Genomic DNA, 26,336 nt, shown 5'->3' with positions numbered 1-26,336 from the left:
CATTTGTCTTTCACACGCATTAAACCTTTAAAACAAATTTGTTTGATTTCCTTCAAAAACATGGAAAAAGACAATGAAAAACTAGAAAGAAAATTATCACAAAAATAGTAGAAAATGTAAGGAGAACTACATATATATATTAAATATAATCATATCTTTAACATTATGTTATAGAAATTTATTTCTATATTAATTTAGCACTTTTTTTAGATCATTTCCTTTTTTGCTAATTTTCAGGATATTTTATTGTAACTTTTACTAGTTTCTTGCTAATTTTTAAGGTCATTTCTTTGAAGTACTTTCCTCATATCTTCTTAAAAGAAATCAGGCCAGTTTGCTCAGGTTTGGAAGGGTTAATGACATAGTAGAGGCATCAGACAGGTTTGAAATGGATTAAAAGGGAAACTTTGTTATTTTTCAGTGTGGACTCTTTTTTTCCCCATGTTTTTGTGTCTAAGTGACTAATGGAGACAACAGGTTTTGAAATTGGTCCAGCATTGAGAGAGGCCAAAGCAGTGAAACAGACTGCAGTGTAATCCCTACAGGCAGTTGTGCGCTGTCAGTTTACAGCCACTCTAAGTGCTTGTTTTTGCCTCTGACAGGCTCAGATTGTTGTTGGAAGTGTCTGACAATATTACAGAAAAGACCATAAAGAGAAATTAAACTTTATTCCTTTTCTTTCGCTGGTCTCTTAGTTATTTTGACAAAGTATCGCTCAAGAAGAAATCTGGTTCTAAAATCTTGCAAGAGTGACTTGTTCCAGAAAAATGTATGGGCCTCATGCAAGAAAGGATATACAAACAAGTTTTCTTTTATATTTGCTCGTTTCCAGGACTTGCTCTTATTTTGTTAGTACCCATGGATTTTTGGGATTTACCAATCTTTTCTTATGTTTGCTTTTCTCTTCAGTATGAGAAAATTCTAAGAGTGGTCGAGAGCACTCATACCAAAATAGAGAAAAACATCTTGATTTCACAGGTCATAAATTGCTGTCCAACACAAGGACAAATAAGTTTTATATCCAAGGAACATTTAAAAAAATGCATGAATACCATTTCATCAAATTTAATTGAGGTTTTAGAGTGGTTATAATGACTGGATTACTAAATTTCAGGGTGTCATCTCTCATGTGTTGGTCATGTGCTAGAGTCTTTGCACACAGCACAAAATCTGCCCGTATATAGTGTTTAGGGGGCGTTACCTATGCTAACAGTTGACTTATGATCAAGAGGGATTCATCGTTGAATACACCTGGGTAAGAGCAGATTTGGCTGGTTAAGAGCGTTTGGTGTAAGAGAAATTTAAGAGAATGTTACTGCATCAGGCCCAATGTTTGTTCGTTAGTGTCAAAAGTTTTTTCCGTGTCATGGCTGAATATTTCGCTGATTTCAATAATGTAGAGAAGTCTGCGAGATGTCAGAATCAGAACTCTCCTTGAGTGAGACTTACTCGCACACAAAAACAAACGGACCATATCAATGAATGGTCAGATAAAACATTTCATTTCTCTGTAGGGTTTTTCCATAATGTAGTCAGACGCTTGTCAGTGGCAAAAATCTGATCACTTTTAGTAAACGTAAATTGAGGGTGCACAATTTGCCGCAGCAATTACATTGCAGCCTCTTTCGCCACTGATTCTGTAGCCCTCTCGCAGGATACTGGTCCAGTTTTAAAATTTGATGTCCCCATTAGTCACTCAAAAAAACCCAAAAAAAAACAAATGAACAACATGTTCGTCATTTGAGGTTGTAGTAAACTGAAGTTTCCCTCAAAGCAAGTTGACCCGTCTGCTCTGAGCTTGTTTTGATATTGGACAAGATTAGTTCTTGGTTGAGCTGTCACCACCATGAGCTTGAATCTTATTTCACTACAACCATTGCTGAGAGGTATATTAAATAAAAAAAAACATGTGGTAACTCAGTGCTTACTTTCAAGCAGTCTCTGGAAGAATCATTGGGTGCTTCAAATTAATTTCCATTGCACAAAACCTAAACAGGAGCAGCCAAAGAAATTGTAACAGAAAGGTATCACAGAGGTCCGCTGTAGTTTGAGACTATTCAAATCATTCAGGGTAACTTTTTCATTACCTTTAAATAAATGTAAAACTGAAAAAAAAATGCAGACATTGTTTTAAACATAAACATACATATTTGTTATTATTATTTATGAACATAGCAGAGAGACTTCATCTGCATTGTATGTCTTGTGTTTGAAATGTCTGAGTAGTCAGAGTGCTACATTTTTATTAACACATCTGTCACCCACATTCCGGCGCCCTCACCATCACACGCAAGAGTACAACTGCCAAGTACTGGAGCAATGCGCCATCAGTCCACCTCACCACAAACAGGCACACAAACCTTCAACAAGTGGCTCTGTCTCACGCATGCAGCACAGCTGTCTTACACGGTCAGGTGTAATTTCTTTCATTGCACAGACAAATTTTTGCATAGCACATGCTAAGCATATGTCTTAGTGTACCTTACAGCACAGGGCATCATGCACAGTGCCAGCTGAAGTCATTTGAAGCTCAGCATCATTGCATTGTTGTGCAGCAAAAAACACTCTCTGAAGTAATCAATTAAGTCTCACTGACTGGCAGCCTGACGGACAAAACTGTGTGGTGGATGCTAGGAGAGCACTCAACTGAATGAATGAATAGATGCCAGATGCAAATCAGTCAGTGGAGAAAGATTTATGGTATGGGTTAGGTGTTTTAGCATTGAAGTGTCAGTGCTACAGCACACAGTGACATGCTACACAATCCTGGTCTTTGTGGTGACTGCTTCAGAATGACAGTGATCCTGTGCATGTACCAGACACCTTTTGAGATTGACACTAACACTGGTTGCCTCAGTAATGATGCAGATGCTTTAACTCATTTGCATTTGACCTTCCCAATTTTGACCGAATATTATTCATCTGCCTCAAGGAGGAATCATGTTTCTTTGCTGTCGTGTCGTGTTGCTGTCCATCATCTCTTAATCAACTGAAATTATTTCTTACATGTTACAGAATGCTTATCTGATCTGTAAATCACTTGTCATGTGTTCTCCTTTGAGAAAAAAATACTGCAAAAAAGATACATACATTTAAAAAGATACATTTATATTTTATATATGTTTGGCTTTTTTGTTGTTGTTTTTTGTTTTTTGTTAGTTTTATGATGACACCTCCTAGTTTTGCATCAATCCAGTTACATAGATAGGTTCAGGTTTAGTTCAGGCTTCTGTCAGCGTCACAGACTTGAATCAGAAATCACAAGCAATCCAAGCTGACAAATTAAAGTCCCTGTAACCCAGGTGTGCCAACAGCATAACAAATTGTCCACAGAGTGCATTAAACATATATAAGGTGAATTTGGACAGCTCTCTTTGATTCAGGAGTGCTTTGTTTTCTGCGTGTGTTCCAACTGCTGTGTTTGTCCTTGTAGCTGGACTATGCAGAGGACGCCACAGAGAAGAGGAGAGTGCTCGAAGTGGAGAAAGAGGACACAGAAGAGCTGCGGCAAAAATACAAGGTGAAGCCATTCAGCCTTGTGTCATTCTGATAATTAGCGTTGTTTCTCTTACTTATTCTATTTGGACCGCTGTAGTACATCTAAAAGTGGTAGGAAACACAAGACAAGTACTCTGGTTCTGTGATTAAGTCTTGTCTTTGACTCTTTAAACACATTCTAAGATTCATTCACTCATTTCTTCCTGTATTTCCCATCATCAGGACCAGATGGAAAAGGAGAAAGCCATTGCAAAGGCTCTGGAAGACCTGAGAGCCAATTTCTACTGTGAGCTATGTGACAAGCAGTACACCAAACACCAGGAGTTTGACAACCACATTAACTCTTACGACCACGCTCACAAGCAGGTACTTCTGATTATCAATTCTTGCTGTCATAATGGAGATCCGTTTTGTTTTAAAACAGAAATGTCTTTTTTCTGTGAGCAAAAAGATCCTGATGTGCTTTTTTTCCTCTCTGTCTTGCTTTTGTGTAATGCAGAGGCTTAAAGAGCTGAAGCAGAGAGAATTTGCTCGTAACGTGTCATCCCGTTCCCGGAAAGATGGAAAGAAGCAAGAAAAGATGCTGCGCCGACTGCATGAGCTGGCTGAGCAGAGGAAACAGCAGGACCGGTAAGAATTTTTTCCTGGATTGCCCTCTGCTGGCTGAAATACATCTTCAGTGGAACAGTGGCTTGTCTGCTGTGTTTTGAAGAAGCATTGTACTACCTGTTAGACCAAACATAGACCACATTTTTAAACAAAAATATAGATTTAATAGTATTTTAATAAATTGTAGAGTTTTAAACTTGTTTCTTATCTAGACAACATTTTTCCCAAAATAAAGACAGACATGTCAAATACTCTACTATAATAATTCTTGAATTCTGATGCTGAAACTACTTGTTCAGACTGCCAGACTGAATGCATGTTTTGGCATAACCAGATTGTATTCAGATTGATAATAATAACACTAATACTACTACCAATATAAACAATATTAACAACAATGTTATTTGTATAAACACCTTTAAAAACAGATGTTTACAGGGTGCTTTAACAGACAAAGCAAAGGCAGGAACACAAAAGGTCAACGAGAATAAAGCAAATAAAAGAATAAAAGTGATTAAGCAGGCAGATCTCTAAAGGGTGTTTAAGTACTAAATGAATAAAGTTTTTTTTAAATATGATAATAAAAGCCATAAAATATGATAAAAATATAATTTAAGAAAGTCTGGATAACAAAAAGAGTGTGGTTGTGCTTGGCCTAAGAGATAAGGCCAGGAGCTCAGACATCCGGAGGAAGTTCCGAGTAGAGCTGTTTCTCCTTCGCATCGAAAGGGGCCAGTTTAGGTGTTTTGGATGTCTGATCAGGATGTGTGTTTTGCACCGCCCGTTAGAACATTAAGAAGGCCTCGGGGCAGACCCAGAGCACACTTGAGGAATTATGTATCTCATCTGGCTCGGGAACATATTGGGTTTCCCTGGAGAGGAGCTGGAAAGCGTTGCTATGGAGAGGGACATCTGGAGTACTTTCCTCCGCCTGCTGCCCTTGTGACGCAGCCCCGGAAATGCTGATAAAAATGCATGGATGGATAACAAAATCCACATGAAATGTGATTTTTTCAAACCTAATCCAAACCACATGGTTTAAAATGCATAAACCAATCAGATTTCTACAGATGCATCCCAGCTCGGACGTTCTGGCGGCTTAAATTGGATTTCAAAATAGAAGGTAGAAGGCAGATTTATTAGTCTACCTAAAGCAAGGATTTGAGGAGCTACTGGCTGCTGCATCTACATGCGCTGCTGTCATTGTAGCAATAGCAATAGCTATAGATAGCTATGTCTAATACTTTACTGGCGTCAGAATAATAACGTCAAATCTAGAGTGACAGAAGCATCTGTGCGGCTACAAGCTAAGTGCTGTGGAGGAGTTGGTAAAATGGTAAATGGACTGTACTTGTACAGAGCTTTATCAGTCTTTCGACCACTCAAAGTACCTTCACACAACATGTCACGTTTGCCCATTCACACACACATTCACACATTGGTGGCTGAGGCTACCATACCTAGTGCCACCTGTTGCTCAGTAACTTTTCATATGCACTCACACACTAATGGCGCAGCATTAGAAGCAATTCGGGTATCAGTATCTTGCCCAAGGATACTTCAACATGTTGAGTGGAGGAGCCAGGGATCAAACCACTGACCTTCCGATTAGAGGACGACCCTCTTTACCTCTGAGCCACAGCCTTTACCTCTGCGACTGAGAAGTTCTGCACCGCGACTTGATAGTCCAATTTTTTAAGCGCAAAATGATGGTCATTCTTCTACATGAACTGCTGCGTTACCAGTGTAGCTATGTAGTTGCTGATGCCTACATCGTTGCCACAGCAACCTATGTAGATACGATGTCTGGACACACAAATCAGATCTGATCACTTGCAAATAACAGTGCGGACCGTCTGTGTTAGATCTTATTTGAGAAACAAATCTTACTTGCCGTCAGTCTGAATGTAGCCTTTGTGATTGAAAACAAACGCAACAAGCATGCGATTATCCTGGTTAACTGTCACTGAAATCACATCTGCTGTTTCTTCAGTTTTCTTCATTTATTCCACATCTCATCGTTATCGTGCTTCTGTGTTTCAGTACACCAGGAAGTGGGCCCATGTTCAAAACTACCACAGTGGCTGTGGACGGAGAGAAATCAGAAGATGGCGACATGACGCCTGAGAACACCACTTCGACAGACTGTGTCCTGGAAGGATCACTGGCAGATAAAACTGGGGAAGTCTCTCCTAAGCCAGGCCCAACTATCAGCTTCTCTCTGGGGAAGAACAGCTCCTCGTCTCCAACCCCTAGCGGTGCATCCAAAGTCAGCGTGTCCTTCTCTTTCGCCAAGAAAGCCCCAGTAAAACTGGAAACAGCAGCCGCAGTGTTTGCTGATCATGGAGAGGAGGCAATGGAGGAAGAGGAGGGCCAGGAGGGAGAAAAGGCTGGAGGGCAAGAGGAAACATCTGGCTGCAGCTCAGACAGCCCTAAGGGAGGATCAGGAGGAGGTGAGGGAGGAGAGTGTGCTAGTGTGGCAGCAACAGAAGAGGTGCAGCAACCTGATGATGGCACTTCTCTGGCTTCCACTCTCAACAAACTGAAGATGATGATGAAAAAAGAAGAAGGATATGCTGGGCAGGAGCCACAGTACTATCACTACATACCTCCAGCTCACTGTCGGGTAAAGCCTCACTTCCAGTTTTTGCTGTTTATGAAGGCCACGGATCAGTGTACGAGCAAAGAGGAGGAAGACGAGGAAGAGGGGCAGGAGAAGGTACAAGAGAAGGTACAAGAGAAGGTTGAAGATAGTTGTGAACAGATGAAGACCGATGTTACAGAGTGCAATACTGAAAAAGAACAAGAAAATGTCAACTCATCCCCTGACCCAGAGCCAGCTCCTCCATCGCCTAAAGCAAACACAGAGGAAGTCTCTTCATGCACAGCAGATGCAGCTCCCGCGGTACCCTCTTCCCCTACACAGAAAGCAGAGAGCACACCGGAAACTCTGGATTCCAGTGCTGGTCCTAAAATCCCCACAGGTCCCTTCTTCCCAGTTCTGAGCAAAGACGAGAGCACGACCCTGCAGTGGCCCTCTGAGCTCCTCGAATTCACAAAAGCTCAGCCTTCCCTGTCTTACAGCTGTAATCCCCTTTACTTTGACTTCAAGCTGTCCCGCAACAAAGGAGCGCGTGGTGGGAAAGCAGCAAAGTCCCCTAAGCCATTTGAGGAGTCTGATGACAAAGGGCAAGAGATGGCTGCCTCAACAGCTGAAGTAGATGCAACTACTAAACCTGGGACCAGCACTGACAAAGAAAAGGCAGTGGTGAAGGGAGAGCCTGGCCAATCAGAAGGTGATGAGCAAAAGCTTGCAACTGGCAGTAGTAGTGGCAAGAAGAAAAAGAAAAAGAAGAAGCATAAGAAGTCTTCAAAGCACTCAAAACGCAAAGGAAAAGACAAGGGAGCAAAAGAAAATGCGGAGGGCGAGACCGAGGTTACGCAAGAGAAACCCAAAAAGAAGAAAAAACACAAACGGAAGAAGAGCAAAAACAAAGCTCCAGATCAGGATGAGGCAGCAGGAGATGAAAAGGAAAAAGCAAAACCAAAGTCTGAGGATAAAGCCGTTGCTTCCTCTGGTCAGCCGACAACTGGAGGAGGAGGGGCTACGGGAAATGTAGGAGTGGAATCGGGGAAGAGGAAACGCACTAATAAGGAAGTGCCTTGCAAGTCTGGAGCAGAGGAGGGAGGAGCCGGAAAAGGCACTGACAAGGTCAACTCCTCAGAGGAGCACAGTGGCACCAAGCGACAAAAGACTGACTCCAGTGCATCTCAGAGTGCCTCCTGCTCCACCTCAGCCCAAAAGAGTCCAGGTCCCGGTCGACCTCCCAGTAGCGAGAGCGAAGAAGAAGGGGGCTCTAATACTCAGCGCTCACGTCATCACAGGTCAAGTCCACGGGAACAACGCCGCCACCATAGCGAGGAATCAGGGCGGTCCTGCAGCCGCTCCTCGAGACGAGGGGAAAGACGGGGCAGCAGCCGTCGGCGCCATCGGGGCCAAACCTCCCGTAGTCACTCATACTCCAGCAGCTCCGAGCGCTCGTCAGCCGGCAGCAGTGCCTACAGCCACCGCAGTCGCAGCTACTCAGACAGCTACAGCGACTACAGCACAGGGGGTCGCAGGCGGAGGCACTCCAAACGTTCGTCAGACTCTGAGTATGAGCGGAGGGGAAGCCGAGGACGTAGACGATCCAGGAGACATCAGTACTCCTCCTCTTCCTCAGAAGACTCACGCTCTCGCTCACGCAGCTACAGCCGCAGGAAGAGGCACCGGAGGCACCATCGGAGCAGCTCAAGAAGCTCCAGTAGCTGGAGTCGCAGCACCAGCGCGAGATCCTGGAGGCGCAGCTACAGCCGAAGCCACAGCTCCGCCAGCCGCTCCTCCAGTTCCACCAAAGGCTCTCCTCGCCGACGAGGCCCCAGAGCTAGAGGGGACAGCGAAGCACACCGTAGAGACTTCAACCGCTCTTGTATCTACCGCTCCCAGTCTCCACGTTCATCTTCATCACGAGGCCTTAACCGCAACACCCATTCATCCAGCTCGCAGTCTCTGAGGCCAGGTGGGTCCCGAGATGCAGGGGAACAGAAAAACACCCTCACTGCACGTCAGCTGCTGGAGAAAGTTCAGTCTAAAAAAAGCTCTGATGATTCTGCCACAGGAACAAAATCTGGGATTAAGATTAAGGATCCACCACAGGGATACTTTGGACCCAAACTCCCCCCGACTCTGGGAAACAAAGCCATGCTGCCGCTTTTTGGTAAACTGCAGGCAGGGAAGAAACCACTGATTCCCCTAACTCGACCTGATGAGGGTGAGAAATCCGGAGCAGGGAAGTGCTCTGAGGCTGAGGCAGAGGATATTCTGGTGGAGCCTATAAGGGAGTTCCCCCCTCCACCACCACCTCCAGCTCCACCGGTCCAGAGGGTCGAGGAGGCCCCGCAGATCGCAGTGGTGCAAGAGGAGACGCAGCACCCCACTGCAGAAGCCCAGGTGCACCAAGAACCTCGGCCGCTGTTCGAACAGGAGCCTTCCATGATGATGCCGCAGTACCAAGGAGAACCAGGACAGGACCCTTCTCAGATCCCCATGATGGAGTCCCTCATGCCTGAAATACAGCAGCAGCCTCCAATGCATGCATACCCTGGTTACCCACCACCAAATCTGGAGGAGGATGGCATGGAGGCCGAGGAGGACGGGCTGGCTCCCTTAGAGAGTCAGCCCATCACGTTCACACCAGAAGAGATGGAGAAATACAGCAAGCTTCAACAGGCCGCACAGCAGCACATCCAGCAGCAGCTTTTAGCCAAGCAGGTCAAGACATTTCCCTCTGCTGCAGCAGCAGCAGCCGCTGCTGCAGCAGCTGCCAACCTGGCCCCAGCTCCCCCTCCCCCGGCCCTGCAGCAGATCCACATCCAGCAGCCCGCTGTGTCTGTAGCCTCCGCCACATCGATCACCACAGTGCAGCATGCCATTCTGCAGCACCATGCTGCCACCGCTGCAGCCATGGGCATCCACCCAGCACATGCCCACCACCCACACCCTGCACATGCCCAGCTGGCCCAGGTGCACCACATTCCCCAGCACCACCTGACCCCCATCTCCCTGTCTCCTTTGGGCCACTCCCTCGGCCATTCTCTGGGACACTCACTCGGACACGCGGGGCTGATTCCAGCTCACCCTACAGCCTTCCTCTCTGGTCAGCCGATACACATCATCCCAGCTTCTGCACTCCACCACACCCCCTTAGCTCTGCACCATGTACCACATACAGCCCTCTACCCCACACTGTTCACACCCCGGCCCTCACAGGCTGCTGCAGCGGCGGCTCTCCAGCTCCACCCACTGCTACACCCAATCTTCTCAGGACAGGACCTTCAGCACCCACCTAACCATGGCTCTTGAGTAATGATACTTGTGAAGGAGTAAAGTCACAGCACCCAACCACTGGAAGAAAGACTCAAACTAAACTGACTTTGTTCAGGGTTTAAGATGAAGTCTTTGCAGCAACATGCGGGCAGCAAGACAGGAAGCTGTCAGTAAACCACCATTTTACCGGCCAACACAGAGCAGAAGTTTAGCCACAAAGTGGTGCTGCCTGTGTTGGGTTCTAAATGGACACTTACATTTTTTTTCTGGCTCATGTGAGACTTTTTTGCTTATGTTTTGCCCTGAATTTCTAAAACAGGGTGTAGATTTAAAGAGACTTCCTCGAGACACTGGTATATATTCCAGCTTGAGGTATATTAACACCACCCATTTTTTTCTGAATGACCAGTCAGAGAAACCACTGGAGGTTTTTTTGTTTGTTTTCCACATAAAAAATATTATTCTCACAGTTTTTGACAGCCAAGGAGACATAATGGCTGAAGCTATAAGCTGAATCATGTTAAAAGGAGTATGTGGGAGGCAAATGGCGTTGACTCTGTAATGTAACCTTCAGAGACGGACTACTACATATTTACAGATATTGTTTATGTTCTCATATGACTACTTGCTCTCTATTGGATCCTCAAATAATTTGTAATGCAGTAACTTGTACATATATATATCAGTGTGTAATGTGAAGAATCCCACCAATGATGACCATATGAAATTACAACTATGGTGTCCAAATCGGTATGACATTGTCACATTAAGAACCCCCCTCTGTAGGCGAGGGGGAATGTGATGTAGGGGTTGTTACATCCCTGATGCTCTGAGGCTAATGTTCCCTGTGGTGAGGGTGCACCTGAAGAAATTGCACTGAAAATCTGTACATCGCGATGGTGCGTTCGCATCATGTAACAATAAGATTGTAGTATACTGCAATAATTGTATTTTTCTGTTTTTAAATTATTTTCCAAAATGCTCTTCAAAAGAAGGGCTGTGTTTTGCTTTTGTGTAATTTTGTAAATAAAACTGCTGTAGATTAACCTAGTAACATTTTTGATGTTTGGTATTGGAGGAGGGGGGGCAGAATGACGACATGGATCAAAGATGGTCACATGTATGTATTTTATCAAGTTTGTTTCTAAATGAGCCCAGTTAAGATGGGCTGGAATGGCAAAGCATAGTGATCTTTCAAACAGTAGCAACTCTGTATTTTCTAAAAACATACTGTTTCAGCAAATAAAAATCTTGACTTAATGTGTGTTTTATCATAAAAATTAGGGTAAATGAAATTCACATGTAAACATTAAATCTCCTAAAGGATGGGGGAAAAAAAACAGGTAATTTTAACCTGGAAGAAGTCCAGCAAAAACCCTGCGTGGTTCAGTGTCAGACATGAAACACTAGATGGTGCCCTTGTTGTCTTGGAATATGAGTTAGAGCAGTAAATCAACAGATGTGACGAGTAAACACCCCTCAGTTTTAACTTCACTTTGCTCAGGTTACCAGCAGCTAGATGAAGACGTGCCAAGACAATGAAACATGTTTTATTAATTTCAGAGAGGTCACTAACATAGTGAGACTAGACCCAAGCTCAAAGGGACAGTTAACCCCTAAATACAAAAAAAAACATTTTTTTTCTCTTACCTGTAGTACTTTTTATCAGTCCAGGCTGTAATGGTGTGAGCTGCACAACATTGTAGATATTGGCCGTAGAGATGTCTGCCTTCTCTCCAATTTAATGGAACTAGATGGCACTTGGGCTGCAGTGCTCAAAGCACCAAAGAATACAACAGTAATGTATCTTTACATAAATCATGGCCTGGTTACTTAAAATAATCCTCAGGAACTACTTTCTTTCTACCGAACAACACCCACCACCCGTATTATAATGCAGAAGGAAACATGCAGCTACTGCTAGCACCACTGAGTTAGTTGATGTTACAGCTCATCTCAGCTAGAGCCACTCATCCATGAGCAGATGCATGCTTCCTCCTTTTTGCCGGTGATAAAGCTGGTGGGTGTAGTTTGGTAGAAAGAAAATTATTCTTACATGAAGCCAATATCTCCAACACTCGGCAACTCATACTAAAACTAGATAGATAAATAATACTACCAGTAAGAGGAAAAAAATATATATATATATATTTGACTTTAGGGTGAACTTTACCTTTAAATCCAAGAGAAATGACAAACAGTTACAAATTGTTGCTTTCATTGTCTTTCTGAACAGATCATTGTTGCCACTGTTATGCTACATACATCATGAAACAGATTCTTCAGGGAGTTTTCATGGAGAATTGTGAGTATTTCCACATTTCTATTTCTATTTACTATGAAATTATGAGGCAGAATGACACTGACCACATTACTGACAGATTCAGGAGCAAAACAAAACTTTTTTCAATGGAAGCAAAAGCGAGCTGAGTATGAAGATCTGACATATTCATGAAAAAGCTATTTGGGTAGTCACAGATTTACAGTTTCAGAGTGGTTTTGATAAAAAAAAAAAATTAGATTATGGATTAGTGACAGTAATCTGAGGACGACAGCACACCCATTATCACCCATTATCAATAAGTCCAACACTCTCTTGCAGCTTCAAGTGGAATAAAATACTGAAAGTAATGAAGGTCTTCTTTAACCTTAACATTTTGCTGGTGCCCAAAATAATTTCAATGGTGGAAAATAAACTATAATGGCACAATTTAAAAAAACAACTGAAATCTGATGTTAAAAATTCAGTTCTGCCAATTTTCATATCATGAGGGATGATGTGCTGCAGAAATGTCCACAAGTGATGAAAAACGACCGCTGCGGAAAGATAGCTGTCAACCCAAGTATCTGATCACCAGGAACATGAAGATGCAGGTCACCAGCATGCCTCCGATCATGATGAACTTGTCTTGGGTCGCTCGCCTTTCGATCAGTCTCATCACCGTGTTCGACAGCCCCAACATGTTGGCCACATCCAGCATCTTCTTATGGGTCCCCTGTGCAGAGCCGAAACACAGCCATGTAAGCAGTAATGGTCATGTGCCAGATTTGGCTGTGACGACCATGAGTACACGAAATGTTTTGGAAACTCCCAGCAATACATGACACATTGTAATCATCAACACTAATTCGTCTGATTTTGAGAGACATTGCGTGCCAACGCCCTCCCTGACGCGCCACTCTGTCAGATCACGGCTAGACAACCGGGCTTTGAGTGCTGATCAACAGACACACCCTGATAAGAGGAGGCCTGAAGCGAAACCAGGAAGACCATGTCCTCCGCAGAAAAAAAGGACTCACGCTCAAGCTGAGCAAACGCACACGAACAATAAGACTATTGTGATCAATGTCGACGCCAGAAAATGGGTCAGCGAACATACAGTTTAACCTGTTACCTATCCAGGAAACACATCAAGCAAACGTTAGTCGCATAGTGGCGTTGTATCCCTGGCCAAAAATGGTTCCAGTTGGACGCCACATATTGCAACGTGTCTATGAGGCCAAATGGTGACCATCCTTACAAACCAGAAAATATTGATCACATTGTTACGTTGAAAAAATCAAATGCATCTTTGGGGTTCTTGTTTTGTTAATTCAACATTTCACTGGCGATTTGATTGTTTGGTTGTGATCAGACGACCACACTGACATCCTCTCTGCGTACAAAAACTAATATTATTCACCAGTTTTTAATATAAAAAAAAACAAAGCAAATCTACACGTTAATGATGTTCCTGTCTCATTGTTTTAAATGAGCAGTGGGTGATTTAGTGGCATCGAGTGAGGACTGCAGATTGCAACCATCTGAAACTTCTCCTGCACGCCAAACATCGACTCCCGGTTAGAATTCTTTCAGTGTTTATCGTTCAGGAGGTATTTACCGAAAGGTGGATAATTCGCAGAGGTCTCTTCCTCTCCAAAGCAAACGGATCAGGTGATTAAAACAGTTTAAACAACATATGTGCGTAGTTTCACATTAAAAATCAGTGTTTTTCCGATGCTGCTCGTTGTGTGGGGGGCTGCTTACGGTACAGTGGTTACGGTACGGTGCTTACGGTACAACTTTCTGTCAGAAAGTCAGGTGACATAGTGTAAAGGGTGACAAAGTCCACGTAGTCAGGAAATTGTGGATGAATCAGTCAAGCAAAGGATTTTTACCTCAGAGACCAGAGTTTGAGTCATGTCTGAGTCAATGCTGGCTTGTTATTTTTTGTATTAACGTCATAAATTGACGTTGGAAGGATGTTGAACTCCTGGCCGGATAACGTCCTGGACGTTGGCACAACTTCAGCAGTGAAACTGTTTTTGGGACGTCTTGATCAGATGTTTAAACGTCTCGTTTCACTGAGTGCAGTTCTATACCGGTTCCTTGCTGAAGGTCCTCTGTCCTACTACAAATGGATATTCTTTTCTCTAGTTCTTGTGTTAAACTACATGCACGCACCTTTAATGTAGATCTTTGATCTCTGAGACCGTTGAGGATGCTGCTGCCGCTGCCCAGGAGGTCGTCCATGCCTCTGTGTGCATTGTGCAAGTTGGAGTTTAACTGTAGGGTCTCATCTATGGGGATGGAGGTATCTGCGTCCTATTGAACAAGAACAAACTTTTTATTCAGCTTGAGGCATTTGTATGTTACACTGAAGAAGTGTCAACCACACAAAGAGTCAAAGTTCATGAAGCCCTATCACAGTTATACCAACCCTCTTTTTATCAGAAGACACAGAGCCTGATAAAATGATTGCCAGCTTTACTCAGCCCAACCAGAGCTTGATAGCAACAATATTATTATCAGCTTTTCACCCTGTTTTAAGGTACTAAAGACTTACGTTGGTCGTGAAGGTACGGCTCATGAGCTCCTCCCTCTCTCTCTCCTGGGCCTCTCTGGTGTAGCGACGGTGCTGGAAGTTTTGCAAGGCGGTCCGAAGGTGTTGGACATCATACTTAAGCTGGTCCACTCGCCTGAAGGTAAGTAAAGAATACAGTAAAAATATTGATTCAAGTGGACAAAAGTGCACCTTCTTGATATATTTCATGACAACGGATCATTGCACAAAATCTGCTATGTAATTCTAACTATTCATATTTGTTTTGACTGGTGAGAACATTTCTTTTCCTTCAAATCTCATGCAGTTGGAATGAAGAGTCCCTCACAGTCTCCCCCTCTTCTCAGCTTCACTCAGACCCCACTAGAGCTCAACTAAGATCAGAGGAGTGATGTGGGATGGGGTGGACTGTGTCCCCTAAGGCCTGTTTACCCAGCTCTGAAATGAGTCTTCGCCCAATGCAGCAGGAATGCTGGTGATGACGGGGCTTCTGAGGAAATGTTTTCATAGAGCCAAGTCGCCACAGGGCAGGACAGGACTGCCTGTCTCATCTTCCACACGCTGTCCTGTGCATTTATGAGATATGCAGCTCACCCTGGCCAGCTCTGGAGCTTTAGGGTCATCATCAATTTACTCACAATTTGGCATTCTGGCGGCGATTTGGTGGCTCCTTGCTGGCCAGGATCTCAAGGCGTTCTAATTGATTGAAGATCTGGTCGATTCTTGCTTGTAGCTCATTCTCTAACACTTGAACCAGGAGAAAAAGAAAAACATTACAGAAACAATTCACAATTCATCTGGTATAATAGCAGGAAGGAAAACATCACATTTCCCTTTTGGAGCCTTTCCAAATGATAAGGTAAAAATGCTCCTTTGGATGTTATACATTTGTTTGAAGGTATTATTTTTGAAGAAGTAATTCATTCACTTTTTTAAATAAATGAGATTATAATCTTGGAATAATGTGGGAAAAAATCAGGGAAAAAAATCTGGGGGGTGTTATCTGCTGCCCTTTGAGCTTCTGTCACTGCACCCACCCCCACGTCTTCCTGTCCTGGCACCAGCCTGGCCCAGAACTGATTGTGCAGGCACCAACCACCAAAACAATCAACCAGGGAGACACCACCTCCCCTCCTGTCATTATATCAGGGACGCAGCCATAATAAGGAGTCTCTGAATAGAAATTTAAGACACGGTTCAGAGGAACGTGGAGAAGTGGTGCCATCGATGGAGACAGCCATCTTTGGGGTGATGACATATGGCTAACAAATAGCAAAAAAAGATGCAATTGTTTTTGCTTTCCTTATACCCAGGAGTAGGTCCTACTGGACTGGACATCTGCGTGCGCATATTTGTACTAGTAGCATGGGGTTATAGTTGGGAAACCTGATGTGAGGGAGGGGGGAGATGAAACATCTGTATTTTTATATGTCGGTTTTGCTGTAAAAGAGGGGTGATGACAGTACCATAACAACAGTCATACACGGAATGTGTATAAGCTTAAATCATGCAGCTTTGTACTCACAGTGTACTGACTGACGATCCGTCTTTTCTAGATTTCCCATCAAAGACTGGACCTCCTGGATTTGCCTGATCCAAAATAAAATGCAACGTTAGACGCACCAGTATGTGCGTACCAGATGTGGGACATGATGCCAGAATAATAGCTGTGTGAGGGTTTCAGTGTCCAATAACACCACCACGATTCTGTTATTTTGCTACAGTTAACTACGTCTGCAGTTAAATCACTGGGAAGTAGCTTGTAAGCTATTAGCTGAGAGTGTGAACAATTTCCACAGACTACAAACACACTTACTTGTTTGTTTGATGGTAAAGCGTCTCCATCTTCCGTGATCTCTTGAAAACCTGTGTTTCACTGTGCGCTGTAACGTTACTTTATTTAAGTCACCGTTATTCTGACAGGTGGCTAAGCTAGCAGCTAGCTAGCCGACGGTAGTGGAGTGTACACGTCATCAGCAGAGCGTTTGTGTACGGAAATAGGAAAGCGGAAGTTCTGTCGCGTCACCCGAAAAAGAGGGAAAAATAGAAGAGTGCTCACTCTGCCTCGACTTTTGGACACTGAAAATGAAAGACTGCGCTGCACTGCTTCGGCAGCACTTATTTCTCTGACATTTTTGTGAGGTAAAAAAAGTTATGCGGATTTTAAAAAAAAACACAAAACAACTTTTTGTAAACAGTTTTGAAAACAGTACATTCAGTGGTCAGGTATGAACACACACAGAATTTTACCTAATTAAATTAAGACAGACTAAAAAAATAAAATAAAATAGATGAAAGACACAAGTATGTACACACGGGGCTTTATCTAGTTAATTATAGCATAAAGTTACAAGATCTGCATGAATTAATTGTTTTTGCTTAATTTATATATATATATATATATATATATATACACAGTATATGTTACTAGATATATATCTAGATCTGATTTTTAAAAGTGGTATATGGAGGTAACTTTTTAAAACATATCTTTTATAAATGTAAGATTTAGCTAAAATAATAAGCAAATTAATTATATTGTGTTTATTTTTTGAGTTACACGGATTATTAGCTGTCGTTCATACAATCCCCACAGCGTTTTTTTTTTTTTTTTTTATTTATATATTTTTTTATTACAAGCGTGTGATATATCTATAGTTTCACAATAAACGATCTTTGGCTTGCACAAAATGCTGAAGAAACACCAAGTGTCAGTACCGCTCAGTACTGGTAAGAAACTGTATACAGGTTCCATTACTATTTAAGTTTATCAATCGTCTTTAACTTCAAATCAAAGGGGAAACAGGACACCAAATGTTAGCACTGAATTACATGTAGACACTGAATTCAGCTGTGGTGGCTAACCCCATTGTATTCAAGTCAACCTTTCGTTCATGTTACTCAATTGATGCTAAACTCCCCAAATTTAAATCTAGGCTGCAGGCTATATCTTCCATTATATTTGATATGCTCTTAAAGGTAATAGTTGACAGGTGTGATAGCAGAGATCCTTTTCCCCAACCCTAGACAAGCTCTGAGAGCATATAGCATAATCTGTTGACATGTAGACATGTGACAGGAAAGACTTTGAGAAACATTTCCTGGGGCTATCTTTTGTCAGCTCACCCGATTCAGTCTAATACGGCTATCCTCTTTTTCCACAGATAGGTGTCAGAATATTCCTGCCTGTCCATCCAGAGGCCTACCTTCTCGCCTGCGGCCAGAGACACCGAAACTAATGATATCAAACTTTTAAGAGAGTCACTGCGGAAAGGATGTCTGAGGAGGGAGACAGGTTTGTTTGTGAAGTTGAGCACTGTGTGAAAGTGCCATGATTAGATTTCCCAGAACAAGCTGTGAAAATTTCACAATAGTTCCTTGGTGATTTAGTAGGAGGAAAAATCATCCTAAGGCGCTGCCTGGCATCTCCACAAAACCACATCCCAATCACCTTGCTACAACCTTCTATCATCTTACTCTCTGCTACCGATTTGGGAGGGGAGAATCGTTGTGCGCAGGAGCAAGCGAAGCAAATTCAAGCATCATTTGGCTTAATTAGTGCAATGAGCTGTTACAAGCTCCTGTTTGCCAGTGATAGCTGTGTTTGTTTACCTCATTCAGCACAGCAATCAGAGGTTGGCCCAGACAGTTTTCCGCGGCTGCCTGATGGTACTTGAGTTGATGGTTGTATCTTCAGGCTAGACACTTCTCAACAGAGGTCCTTTTCACCCACCCCCACATGTCAAAAACCTTGAGATCTGTTCATGCCACTTCTTGCTCTCGCTGTTCACCGTTTTCGGTTGTCATAACACATCCTCGGGGCACTGGTTGGATGTGCACAGCTTTAGCCTGTTGCTCATAGTCGAGAAGAAGTAGAGGAAGGGAGAAATAAGGCCCCCGTCAAACCATTTCCAAACAGTGCATGAGGCACCTTTACCTCCCTCTTTCTCTGTCTCTCTCTCAAGGTCGTGGGGTTCTCTCCATCTGTCCTTTATCTTTGAGCCCTGAGGAAAGGATGAGATGAGCTTACTGGTGTTCCTCCACACCTGAGCACCACGGGCACAAACTGGAATCCAGACTCCAGGTGTGGAGCACGAACACGCCACTCCGACTGACCGAGAGATCACACATGGTTACGCCTAGTTTGTCATCGCATAGTTTAATGCACATGCAAAGTTAGGGTCCTGTCCAATTACCTTCACTGAGAAAGCACATTGTAGACACGTGTGTGTGTGTTGTTCATTATCAGTATATCTCTAGGTTTGTTTGTTTGTTTGTTTTTGTTTTTTTACAAATTTTAAGGAAAGTTGTTATGAAAAGATAGAAAGGGCCATTTGCGTTCTCCTAGAAGTTTAAGTTCTGTAACCTCACAGCTTGATGACCTTTAAGTGCTTTACTTAAGATACACTCAGAGGCAAGTGTATCCCAAAATTGTGCTCTATGTCTATTTTAATGCAGATGGACCCAGTTGCAGAAATATTGAGGTATTCATAATTTTTGTTTGTGTGTGTGTGTTCGTGTGTGGCCGCCTCACTGGATCGTGAAAGAATGTTATTTCCTTGTTCCAGGCTTTGCTCCGTTGGGGGCTCCAGCTGGAACCAAACAAAATTTAGCACTGGATCAGTCTCCCTGTCCTGGTTAGACAATATGGCAGCAGTCGTTGTTGTTTGGTGGAGATGGAATGCCCCCAGTGTACTCCGTGACTACCACCCTCAATAACACTGTTTTGTTCATCAAGAGAAAATGATATGTTATTGAATCACTTTTACACAACGTACTTAATGATGTTTTCCAGGCAATATAATACATCATAACTTTTCAATGATTGCCCAAGACAGACAGAGTGAAGAAGCCAATTATGAGGAGCAAAAGCGCCTTGGGTCAACAATTTTTGGATACCAGTCATTTTTTGAAGGCACACTGATCTTCTCACTCCCCCCGAGGGAGATGATCCACTCGTCTTTGAAGCTGTGATGAGACGCTGAATGAAAGCAAATGAGGGCCTGTCAGAGATGACAGGAGAAACTCATAAGCTCCCGGTGTCTCAGTGGGTTCTGGTGGGAAAGGGGTCTAGAGGCGGGGCCAGGGGGGTGGCCAGGGGTGGCACATGCCCCATCTCAGTAGAAAGATTATAGGTAGTCAGCTTCCTCTGTATAAAGTGATGCCACAAAGTCCATTAAAACAACCACACAGTCTACAAAGAGACACAACTGCTGTTAGGACACACAAAAAGGCTACAAGAAATGCCAGCAAACAGCAATCTCAAAGAGACACAAATTAATTTCTGCAGCAGCCCGGGTTCAAGTCCAGCTTGTTGGCCCTGTGCTGCATGTCATTCCCCCTTCTCTCCCACCTTTCCTGTCTCTCTCACACTGTCCTATAAACTAAAGGGAAAATGCCTCAAAAGAATAATACATGCATGCAAAAATGCATAAATACTACAAAAACATGCAAAATGACACAAAACAGCCATAAAGAGATGCAAAACAAGTCCCAGGGAATGCAAAAATGATGCTAAATGATCATAGAAAGAGGCAAAACTACTACAAAGAGCACAAAATGACTACAAAGAGACACAAAACAAGTGTAAAGAGATGCAAACAAAAAAAAAAACAGGGAAAACACTTCAAAGTAATGCTAAACTACTACAACAAGGTGCAAAACAGCTAGAAAGAGACACAAAACAGCCCCGAAAACATGCAAAACAACCCTCCAAAATGCTAAATGACTGCAAAGCGATGCTTAATGATCTCAGAGATGTAAAACTATAATAAAGAGACATAAAATGACTACAAAGGGACACAAGAGAGCTGTGAAGAGATGCAAAACAACCCACAAAATGGAAAAAACAACTAGAGATCTAAAACAACCACAAAAGAAGCAAAATGACTACAAAGAGATTTAAAACTACCACAAAGAGATGCAAAATGACCAAACAGAGATGCAAAATGACCATATAAAGATGCAAAATGACTTCAGAGAGCTGCAAAACAATCACAACGGCATGCAAAATGACCCAAAAGTAATGCAAAATCATCGTCAAAAATGCTAAATGACATGAAAGAGTTGCAAAAAAATCCCAAAGACATGCAAAATGTTGTGCTAAATCACCACAAAGTGTTGCAAAACAGCCGCAAAGAGATGTGAAGTGACCACACAATTTTGCAAAAATAGCCTCAAATAGACAAATAATGACCACAAACAGACACAGAATGACTACTGTGGTTTTTCTGTATCTCTTGTAGTTCCTCTGTGGGAGGGGTTTGTAACCTTATCAGTGTCCAGGGGCCTGTTGTCTCATAATATCTCTATGACTGTAGGTTATTTGGAGTTACAAATAATAGTTATTAACTGATATTATTTAATGTTAGAATTTTGTAAATGTGTTTATTTGGCATTTATTTTTTACAGTATGTGTTTACTGAGTGAAGAAATTAGTGTCTTTCCCAATGACAGAAGGCGATCAACCCTCGTTGTTTCTCGATTGTGTTCTTCCTCCCAGCTTTATTTAGTCTGACCTGAAAGAGGATAGAGTGATCATACAGCTGTCAGACACACACACACACACACACACACACACACACACACACACACACACACACACACACACACACACACACACACACACACACACACACACACACACACACACAAACACACACATGCAAAGCCCTGTGGCCATACCACCTGTGACACCCAGACCTCCGTGGATGAGAGATGCCGTCCACCCTCTGCGGTTGGATGACAGCTCAGCAGGGATGGGAACACAAACAGCAACATGGCACGGAGGGCTGTTGCTGGGCTTCCCCTGTCTGACAGCTTCATGCCCACAGTCATGCACCAACTCACAGCTACACTCTCATGATCAGATCGTATGTGTCAGTGTGCAGTTCACAGTGTTTGAAGGATAATTGATTCTGATGGCACAGCATTGTGTATATTTTATGACAGTGATGATTTAATGAGTAAGAGCAAACCTGGACATAAAGACGACAGATAGTATAACTGTGCAGATATTCAAAAAAAAAAATTTAAAAAGATCACAGATGACATTCCAGACTTTTTTTTCTGGAGATGTGGCTGGTTGAGAGAACAGAGAGAACTCTTCGCTTTATCTGTGTTTTTCTCCATTGGACAATGTTGATCTGGGAAAGTTTTGTTTCTGTTGTAATGGAGGTCAAAGTGTGTGTGTGTGTGTGTGTGTGTGTGTGTGTGTGTGTGTGCGCATGTGTGTGTGCATGAGCGCAGCTGAGAGAAAGACGGAGGAGTCAGTTATGAAGGTGTGTGAGGTCTTATCATGTCCTATCACAGCAGCCGCGATGTAAACCCTGCCGTTTGCGCTGCAGGTGTTTCAGTGGTGCAGCATGGGAACAGACTCCCCCAGGAGCTTCCCACTGGGGGGCCTCACCATGGTCTGGTCAAGGGGGGCTCCAGTAAACATTTGCAGGCCATTTTTGCTGTGTGAAATCAGTTCACAGTGCACTGCACACTACTTGTGCAGTGCGCTGCCCTATCTCATGTGCTGTGCTTTGTCTTTTTGATAGCAGTTAACCACATCCCGAGAGCACCCAGCCGTCTGTTTATGTTTTTGCTTTTTTTTCAGGTTCACTTGTCAAAAACATCTATTTATTATGTTAATTTTACACACTACTGTTTAACAAAGCCAGCTAGGGAGGGTGGTTAGAGTGACCAGTAAACAGGAAGGCCAAAGCACCAGTGTGCATCTCTTTGTGAACCGAATAGAGTTGCAGCTAACAATCAGTTTAATTGATCGACCTGTTGATTATCTTTGTGATGGGCGGTGGTGCTCGAGTCCCGTCTAGGTGTAAAATCCGGTCTCGAGAAGTCATGAACTTGTCTTGGTCTCGTGCGTTATTAGACTTGGAATTGTCTTGGTCAACTTGTCCCTGGCTGCTGATTCAGCATGCACAGATTTTTGCCTTAATTATGATTTGTGATTAAAAAAAACAAAACCCTACCTCTGACTCTTCTTCTCTGGCATTGCCCCAGTTTTGCAAGCAATGTTTTGAAGCTGCAGGTCTGCGTCAGGACAGCATGGTGGTGTTGTGGTTAGCACTGTCACCTCACAGCAAGAAGGTCCCAAGTTTGAACCTGTGTTAGGGCGAGGTACAGACCTTGGGTGGATGGGGGGCCTTCTGTGTGGAGTTTGCATGTTCTCCCCGTGTCAGTGTGGGTTTTCTCCTGGTTCTCCGGCTTCCTCCCACATTCCAAAGACATGCAGGTTAATTGGTGACTCTAAATTGCCCCGAGGTGTGAATGTGAGCGTGAATGCTTGTCTGTCTCTGTGTCTCAGCCCCGTGATAGTCTGGAAACCTGTCCAGGGTGTACCCTGCCTCTCACCCAATGACAGCTGGGATAGGCTCCAGCTCCTTAAAGCCAAGCTCCTTAAACAGGACTCAGTTTTCTCAAACTCACTCTTGACTTGGTCTTTAGTGCCTTTGGACTTTGTTTTGACTCAACTGGATCTGGTCTTGGACTTGACTTGGACCTGATTAAGTTGGTCTTGACTACAGTTCTAGACAAAGCTAACATGTTGATGTTCAGGGGTTATAATGTTTACCATGTTCACCAGAACTTAGGATGCTTAGCAAGCTAACATTTGCTAACTGGCTGCTTCAGCTGTTTACTGATGGTAAAGTCATGAATTATGCAGGTGAATATTTTGACCTGATAAAAGAGAAAAAGTCACCAAAGTCGGTAGGATTCCTGACCTGATGACCATGAATGTCTGTACAAAATGTCACTCTCACTCATGTCACTCTGGTTGACACCACATGTCTTTTGGAAGTAGAAAACTTTTTTTGTTTGCTTACATCTTGTGTAATAAACTTCATTACTGTTCCTATTGTACTTTACTTCTATTCGAATCCTTTTTTCCTCTGTCCTCAGGCAAAAATCCATCATTTAAACCCTCTGCCCATTCAACTGACCATCACCCATGTCTACACCTTCTCTGCACTCATGCGTCATTGTGAGGAGCCCTGCCACCATCCCAGTCCACCCCAGCCTCTGCGTTAGGCCCCCCCATAGAGGTATGCACTCAGCCTTGTCATAGCTCTAGGCAGTGCATGTTCTTGTTGTGGGTTGAGCAATTGCATTAGTCATTTCACATTCCAAATTCCTACCCCATGCCGTATTCACAACTCTCCGTCTCTCTCTCTCTTCTCCCTCTTTTTCGGCACCAAATCCATTTCCCTCCTCATCCTCTTCATCATTTCATTTTCTCTTTATGCCATGTCAGGGTGTTTGTGGGGATTAGGCCCAGCGCTGATGCTATCTAAGCACCTTCTCTTCAGAGGCGGAAGTCTTGTCGGGTTTAGATGTTTGACCTGAGGCTCAGAGGTTCCGATTACAGGACGGGGCTGCGCTTTGTGTCCTTGAGCAAAGTATCTACCAAGCCTTGTACGCTTCAGTTAACATCTACTGTTCTTACACAAATGAGTGATGTATAAACCTCAAAGCTATGTATGTTGCTTTCGGTAATGTCTTTTTCCCAAGCAAAGCAAATATAATACATATCTCAAAGAAAAAGCCTCAGCCCTGGTGTGCCAGTTCATCTTCATCCATCAGAGCGCAGTGCACTGCTGCGGCACGGCATAGTAACCTTTACCTGAACCAGGCCAATGCAGACACAAGGGATAGTGTTACCGCCAGCGTCACCCTACATTGTTTATGTCATTCAGTGTCTCAGGGTGACAGAGAGAAGCTCGAGCCGACTGCCCGCACAGGAAAACCAGACTACAAACACACACACACGCATATCACTCCCACTGAAGTGACCACAGGTGTGCACACGACAAGTATGCACACACACGTATGCAAAAGCCTTTCTGCCCTCACCTGTCTCCTGTCAGGACTGTCTCAAACACACACAGAGGAGCTTGCATATTGCACCCCTGCTCCGTCCAACCCCCCACCCCGCTCAAAACAGCCACCCTCAGGGCTTGTGCGTGCGAATCCGGCTGTGGACTCAGCAGCCCCCATCGCTGTACCCCCTCCACTCAGGGTAGTGAGGGAAATGAAGGCTTTAGGAGTTCATTATAAAACAACAACAGCAGCAGCAGGGGATAGGCCTCCTGGGGCCACAAACTATCCCTTCTCATCCCTCCATCCTCATCTTTTTCCTTTATGTCCCTCAATATCTCAACCCCGGTCCACCCTGCTCTCTGTGACACACTTCTCCCTCTTATCCCACAGCTCTGCTTAGAAGAACATGACTTTTTTTTAAAAAAAAAAAAATACAGCATTCATGTTGAATAAAGTTAAATATTGATCTGGAATATTATAATATGACAGGTTAATATAGTGAGTCAGTAATCTCAGAATATGAACTTGTTTGACCTGGCGGCTGACGCATTTATGTATCACTCAACTGACGTTTTTCAACTTTATTGTCCAGGAGGGGAAATTAATATTGAAGCAAAGGATACAAGTAAAGGTTTATATTGGTAATATAATGCTGTTGTTATTAGACAGACAAAAACATATTATTGCTGTCTAGTAAAAACCACATATCTCAAGAATGTCAACTTTTTGTGGGCTAAGAAAAACAACATTGTTTTCAGCTTTGTGATGGTATTTTCTTAAAGCCAGTTAAGTTTTTAAATGGTGTATTAAACTTCAGAAGTGGGAGAATTTTCTCAACCCACGAAGGAACAATTAATCCATCACTTTACAGATACACTGTTTTCATTCTGGAAAGATAAGAATTTTAATGCTGGACAGACTGCTTTTTAAAGCACTTATCACTGCATTTTTGGAATCTAAAAAAGTAGCTTTTAAATAATTTTGTGAGTACATAAATGACGATGAATGTACAAATGAATTTTTAAATAGATGTAGAAAGAAAGAAGAAAGGTTTCTTTTCTACAGTTACAAAAATTCTCTTTGTTATACAAGAAAAACCTTAAACCCAATTGTCAGGGAATATGTTGATATTTTTTCCTTGTATCATTTTTTTTGCAAACCATTGATTGATGTTTACATTTGTACATTATTTTGTAGTGGATATATTGAAACTTTACGCTTCTCAACAATGCTGAAGGTGTGGTTAGGTTTAGGCACAAAATTCACCTGGTAATGGTTGGTAATGGTAGAGTGTCATGTTTTGACTTCAAACACCAATGTTCAGAGGCACAGATGAAATGTCGTCATGTGGTGGTAAAAAACACCGGGGTTTGGTGCCAACTGGTGTTGTTGGTTTCGAACGGTGGTCTTCAGCTTGGCACATTCTCTGCTTTGAAACACCACAATGTGTCAGTGACAAACATCAGTGGTGGTGCCATTAAGGGTTGTCAAAAAACAGCTAGTAGTGTTGGTTTCAAACAGTTATCTGTAGTGGTCTGCAACTTGGCAAAAATGCAGCTGGGAAACTGTGCAATGTGCCAGTAACAAATGCCCATGTTTGGAGCCACAAACACCAGTCAAAACGCCATGAAGCGTTGTCAAAAAACAACCAATGTTGTTGGTTTTAAACAGTGGTGTGCAGCAGTCTGCAGCTTGGCACAAATGCTGCTGGG

General features: G+C 43.1%; 2 protein-coding genes and 1 long non-coding RNA gene across 6 annotated transcripts in view; 2 read left to right on the top strand and 1 right to left on the bottom strand.

Annotated features, from left to right (window-relative positions):
* Window positions 1-11,233, top strand: part of gpatch8 (G patch domain containing 8) — a 34,870-nt gene extending 23,637 nt beyond the window's left edge. For all 4 annotated transcript variants that reach the window (XM_042505816.1, XM_042505817.1, XM_042505818.1 and 1 more), the window contains 4 exons: window positions 3,434-3,520; window positions 3,721-3,864; window positions 3,998-4,128; window positions 6,151-11,233. In XM_042505816.1, coding sequence (XP_042361750.1) covers window positions 3,434-3,520; window positions 3,721-3,864; window positions 3,998-4,128; window positions 6,151-10,009 — 4,221 coding nt within the window. In that variant the 3' untranslated portion in view covers window positions 10,010-11,233. The remainder of the gene's footprint in view (window positions 1-3,433; window positions 3,521-3,720; window positions 3,865-3,997; window positions 4,129-6,150) is intronic.
* A 274-nt stretch (window positions 11,234-11,507) lies between these two features.
* Window positions 11,508-16,777, bottom strand: gosr2 (golgi SNAP receptor complex member 2). Its single transcript, XM_042505820.1, has 6 exons — window positions 16,613-16,777; window positions 16,322-16,386; window positions 15,435-15,543; window positions 14,800-14,932; window positions 14,418-14,558; window positions 11,508-12,969 (listed from the first exon to the last, which is right to left on the bottom strand). The coding sequence occupies exons 1-6, from the start codon at window positions 16,639-16,641 to the stop codon at window positions 12,808-12,810; spliced, it is 639 nt and encodes a 212-aa protein (XP_042361754.1). The 5' UTR covers window positions 16,642-16,777; the 3' UTR covers window positions 11,508-12,807.
* Window positions 16,778-17,497: 720 nt separating this feature from the next.
* On the top strand, window positions 17,498-23,842 carry LOC121956072. The gene is made up of 3 exons (XR_006106666.1): window positions 17,498-17,526; window positions 17,961-18,091; window positions 23,707-23,842. It is a non-coding gene; the product is annotated as an uncharacterized LOC121956072 (long non-coding RNA).
* Window positions 23,843-26,336: the final 2,494 nt, after the last annotated feature.

Source organism: Plectropomus leopardus, chromosome 17, assembly GCF_008729295.1.
Source record: "Plectropomus leopardus isolate mb chromosome 17, YSFRI_Pleo_2.0, whole genome shotgun sequence".
In the NCBI taxonomy this organism is placed as follows: domain Eukaryota; kingdom Metazoa; phylum Chordata; class Actinopteri; order Perciformes; family Serranidae; genus Plectropomus; species Plectropomus leopardus.
The sequence above is the reverse complement of the archived record's forward strand: the minus strand, read 5'-3'. Positions and strand labels throughout refer to the sequence as shown.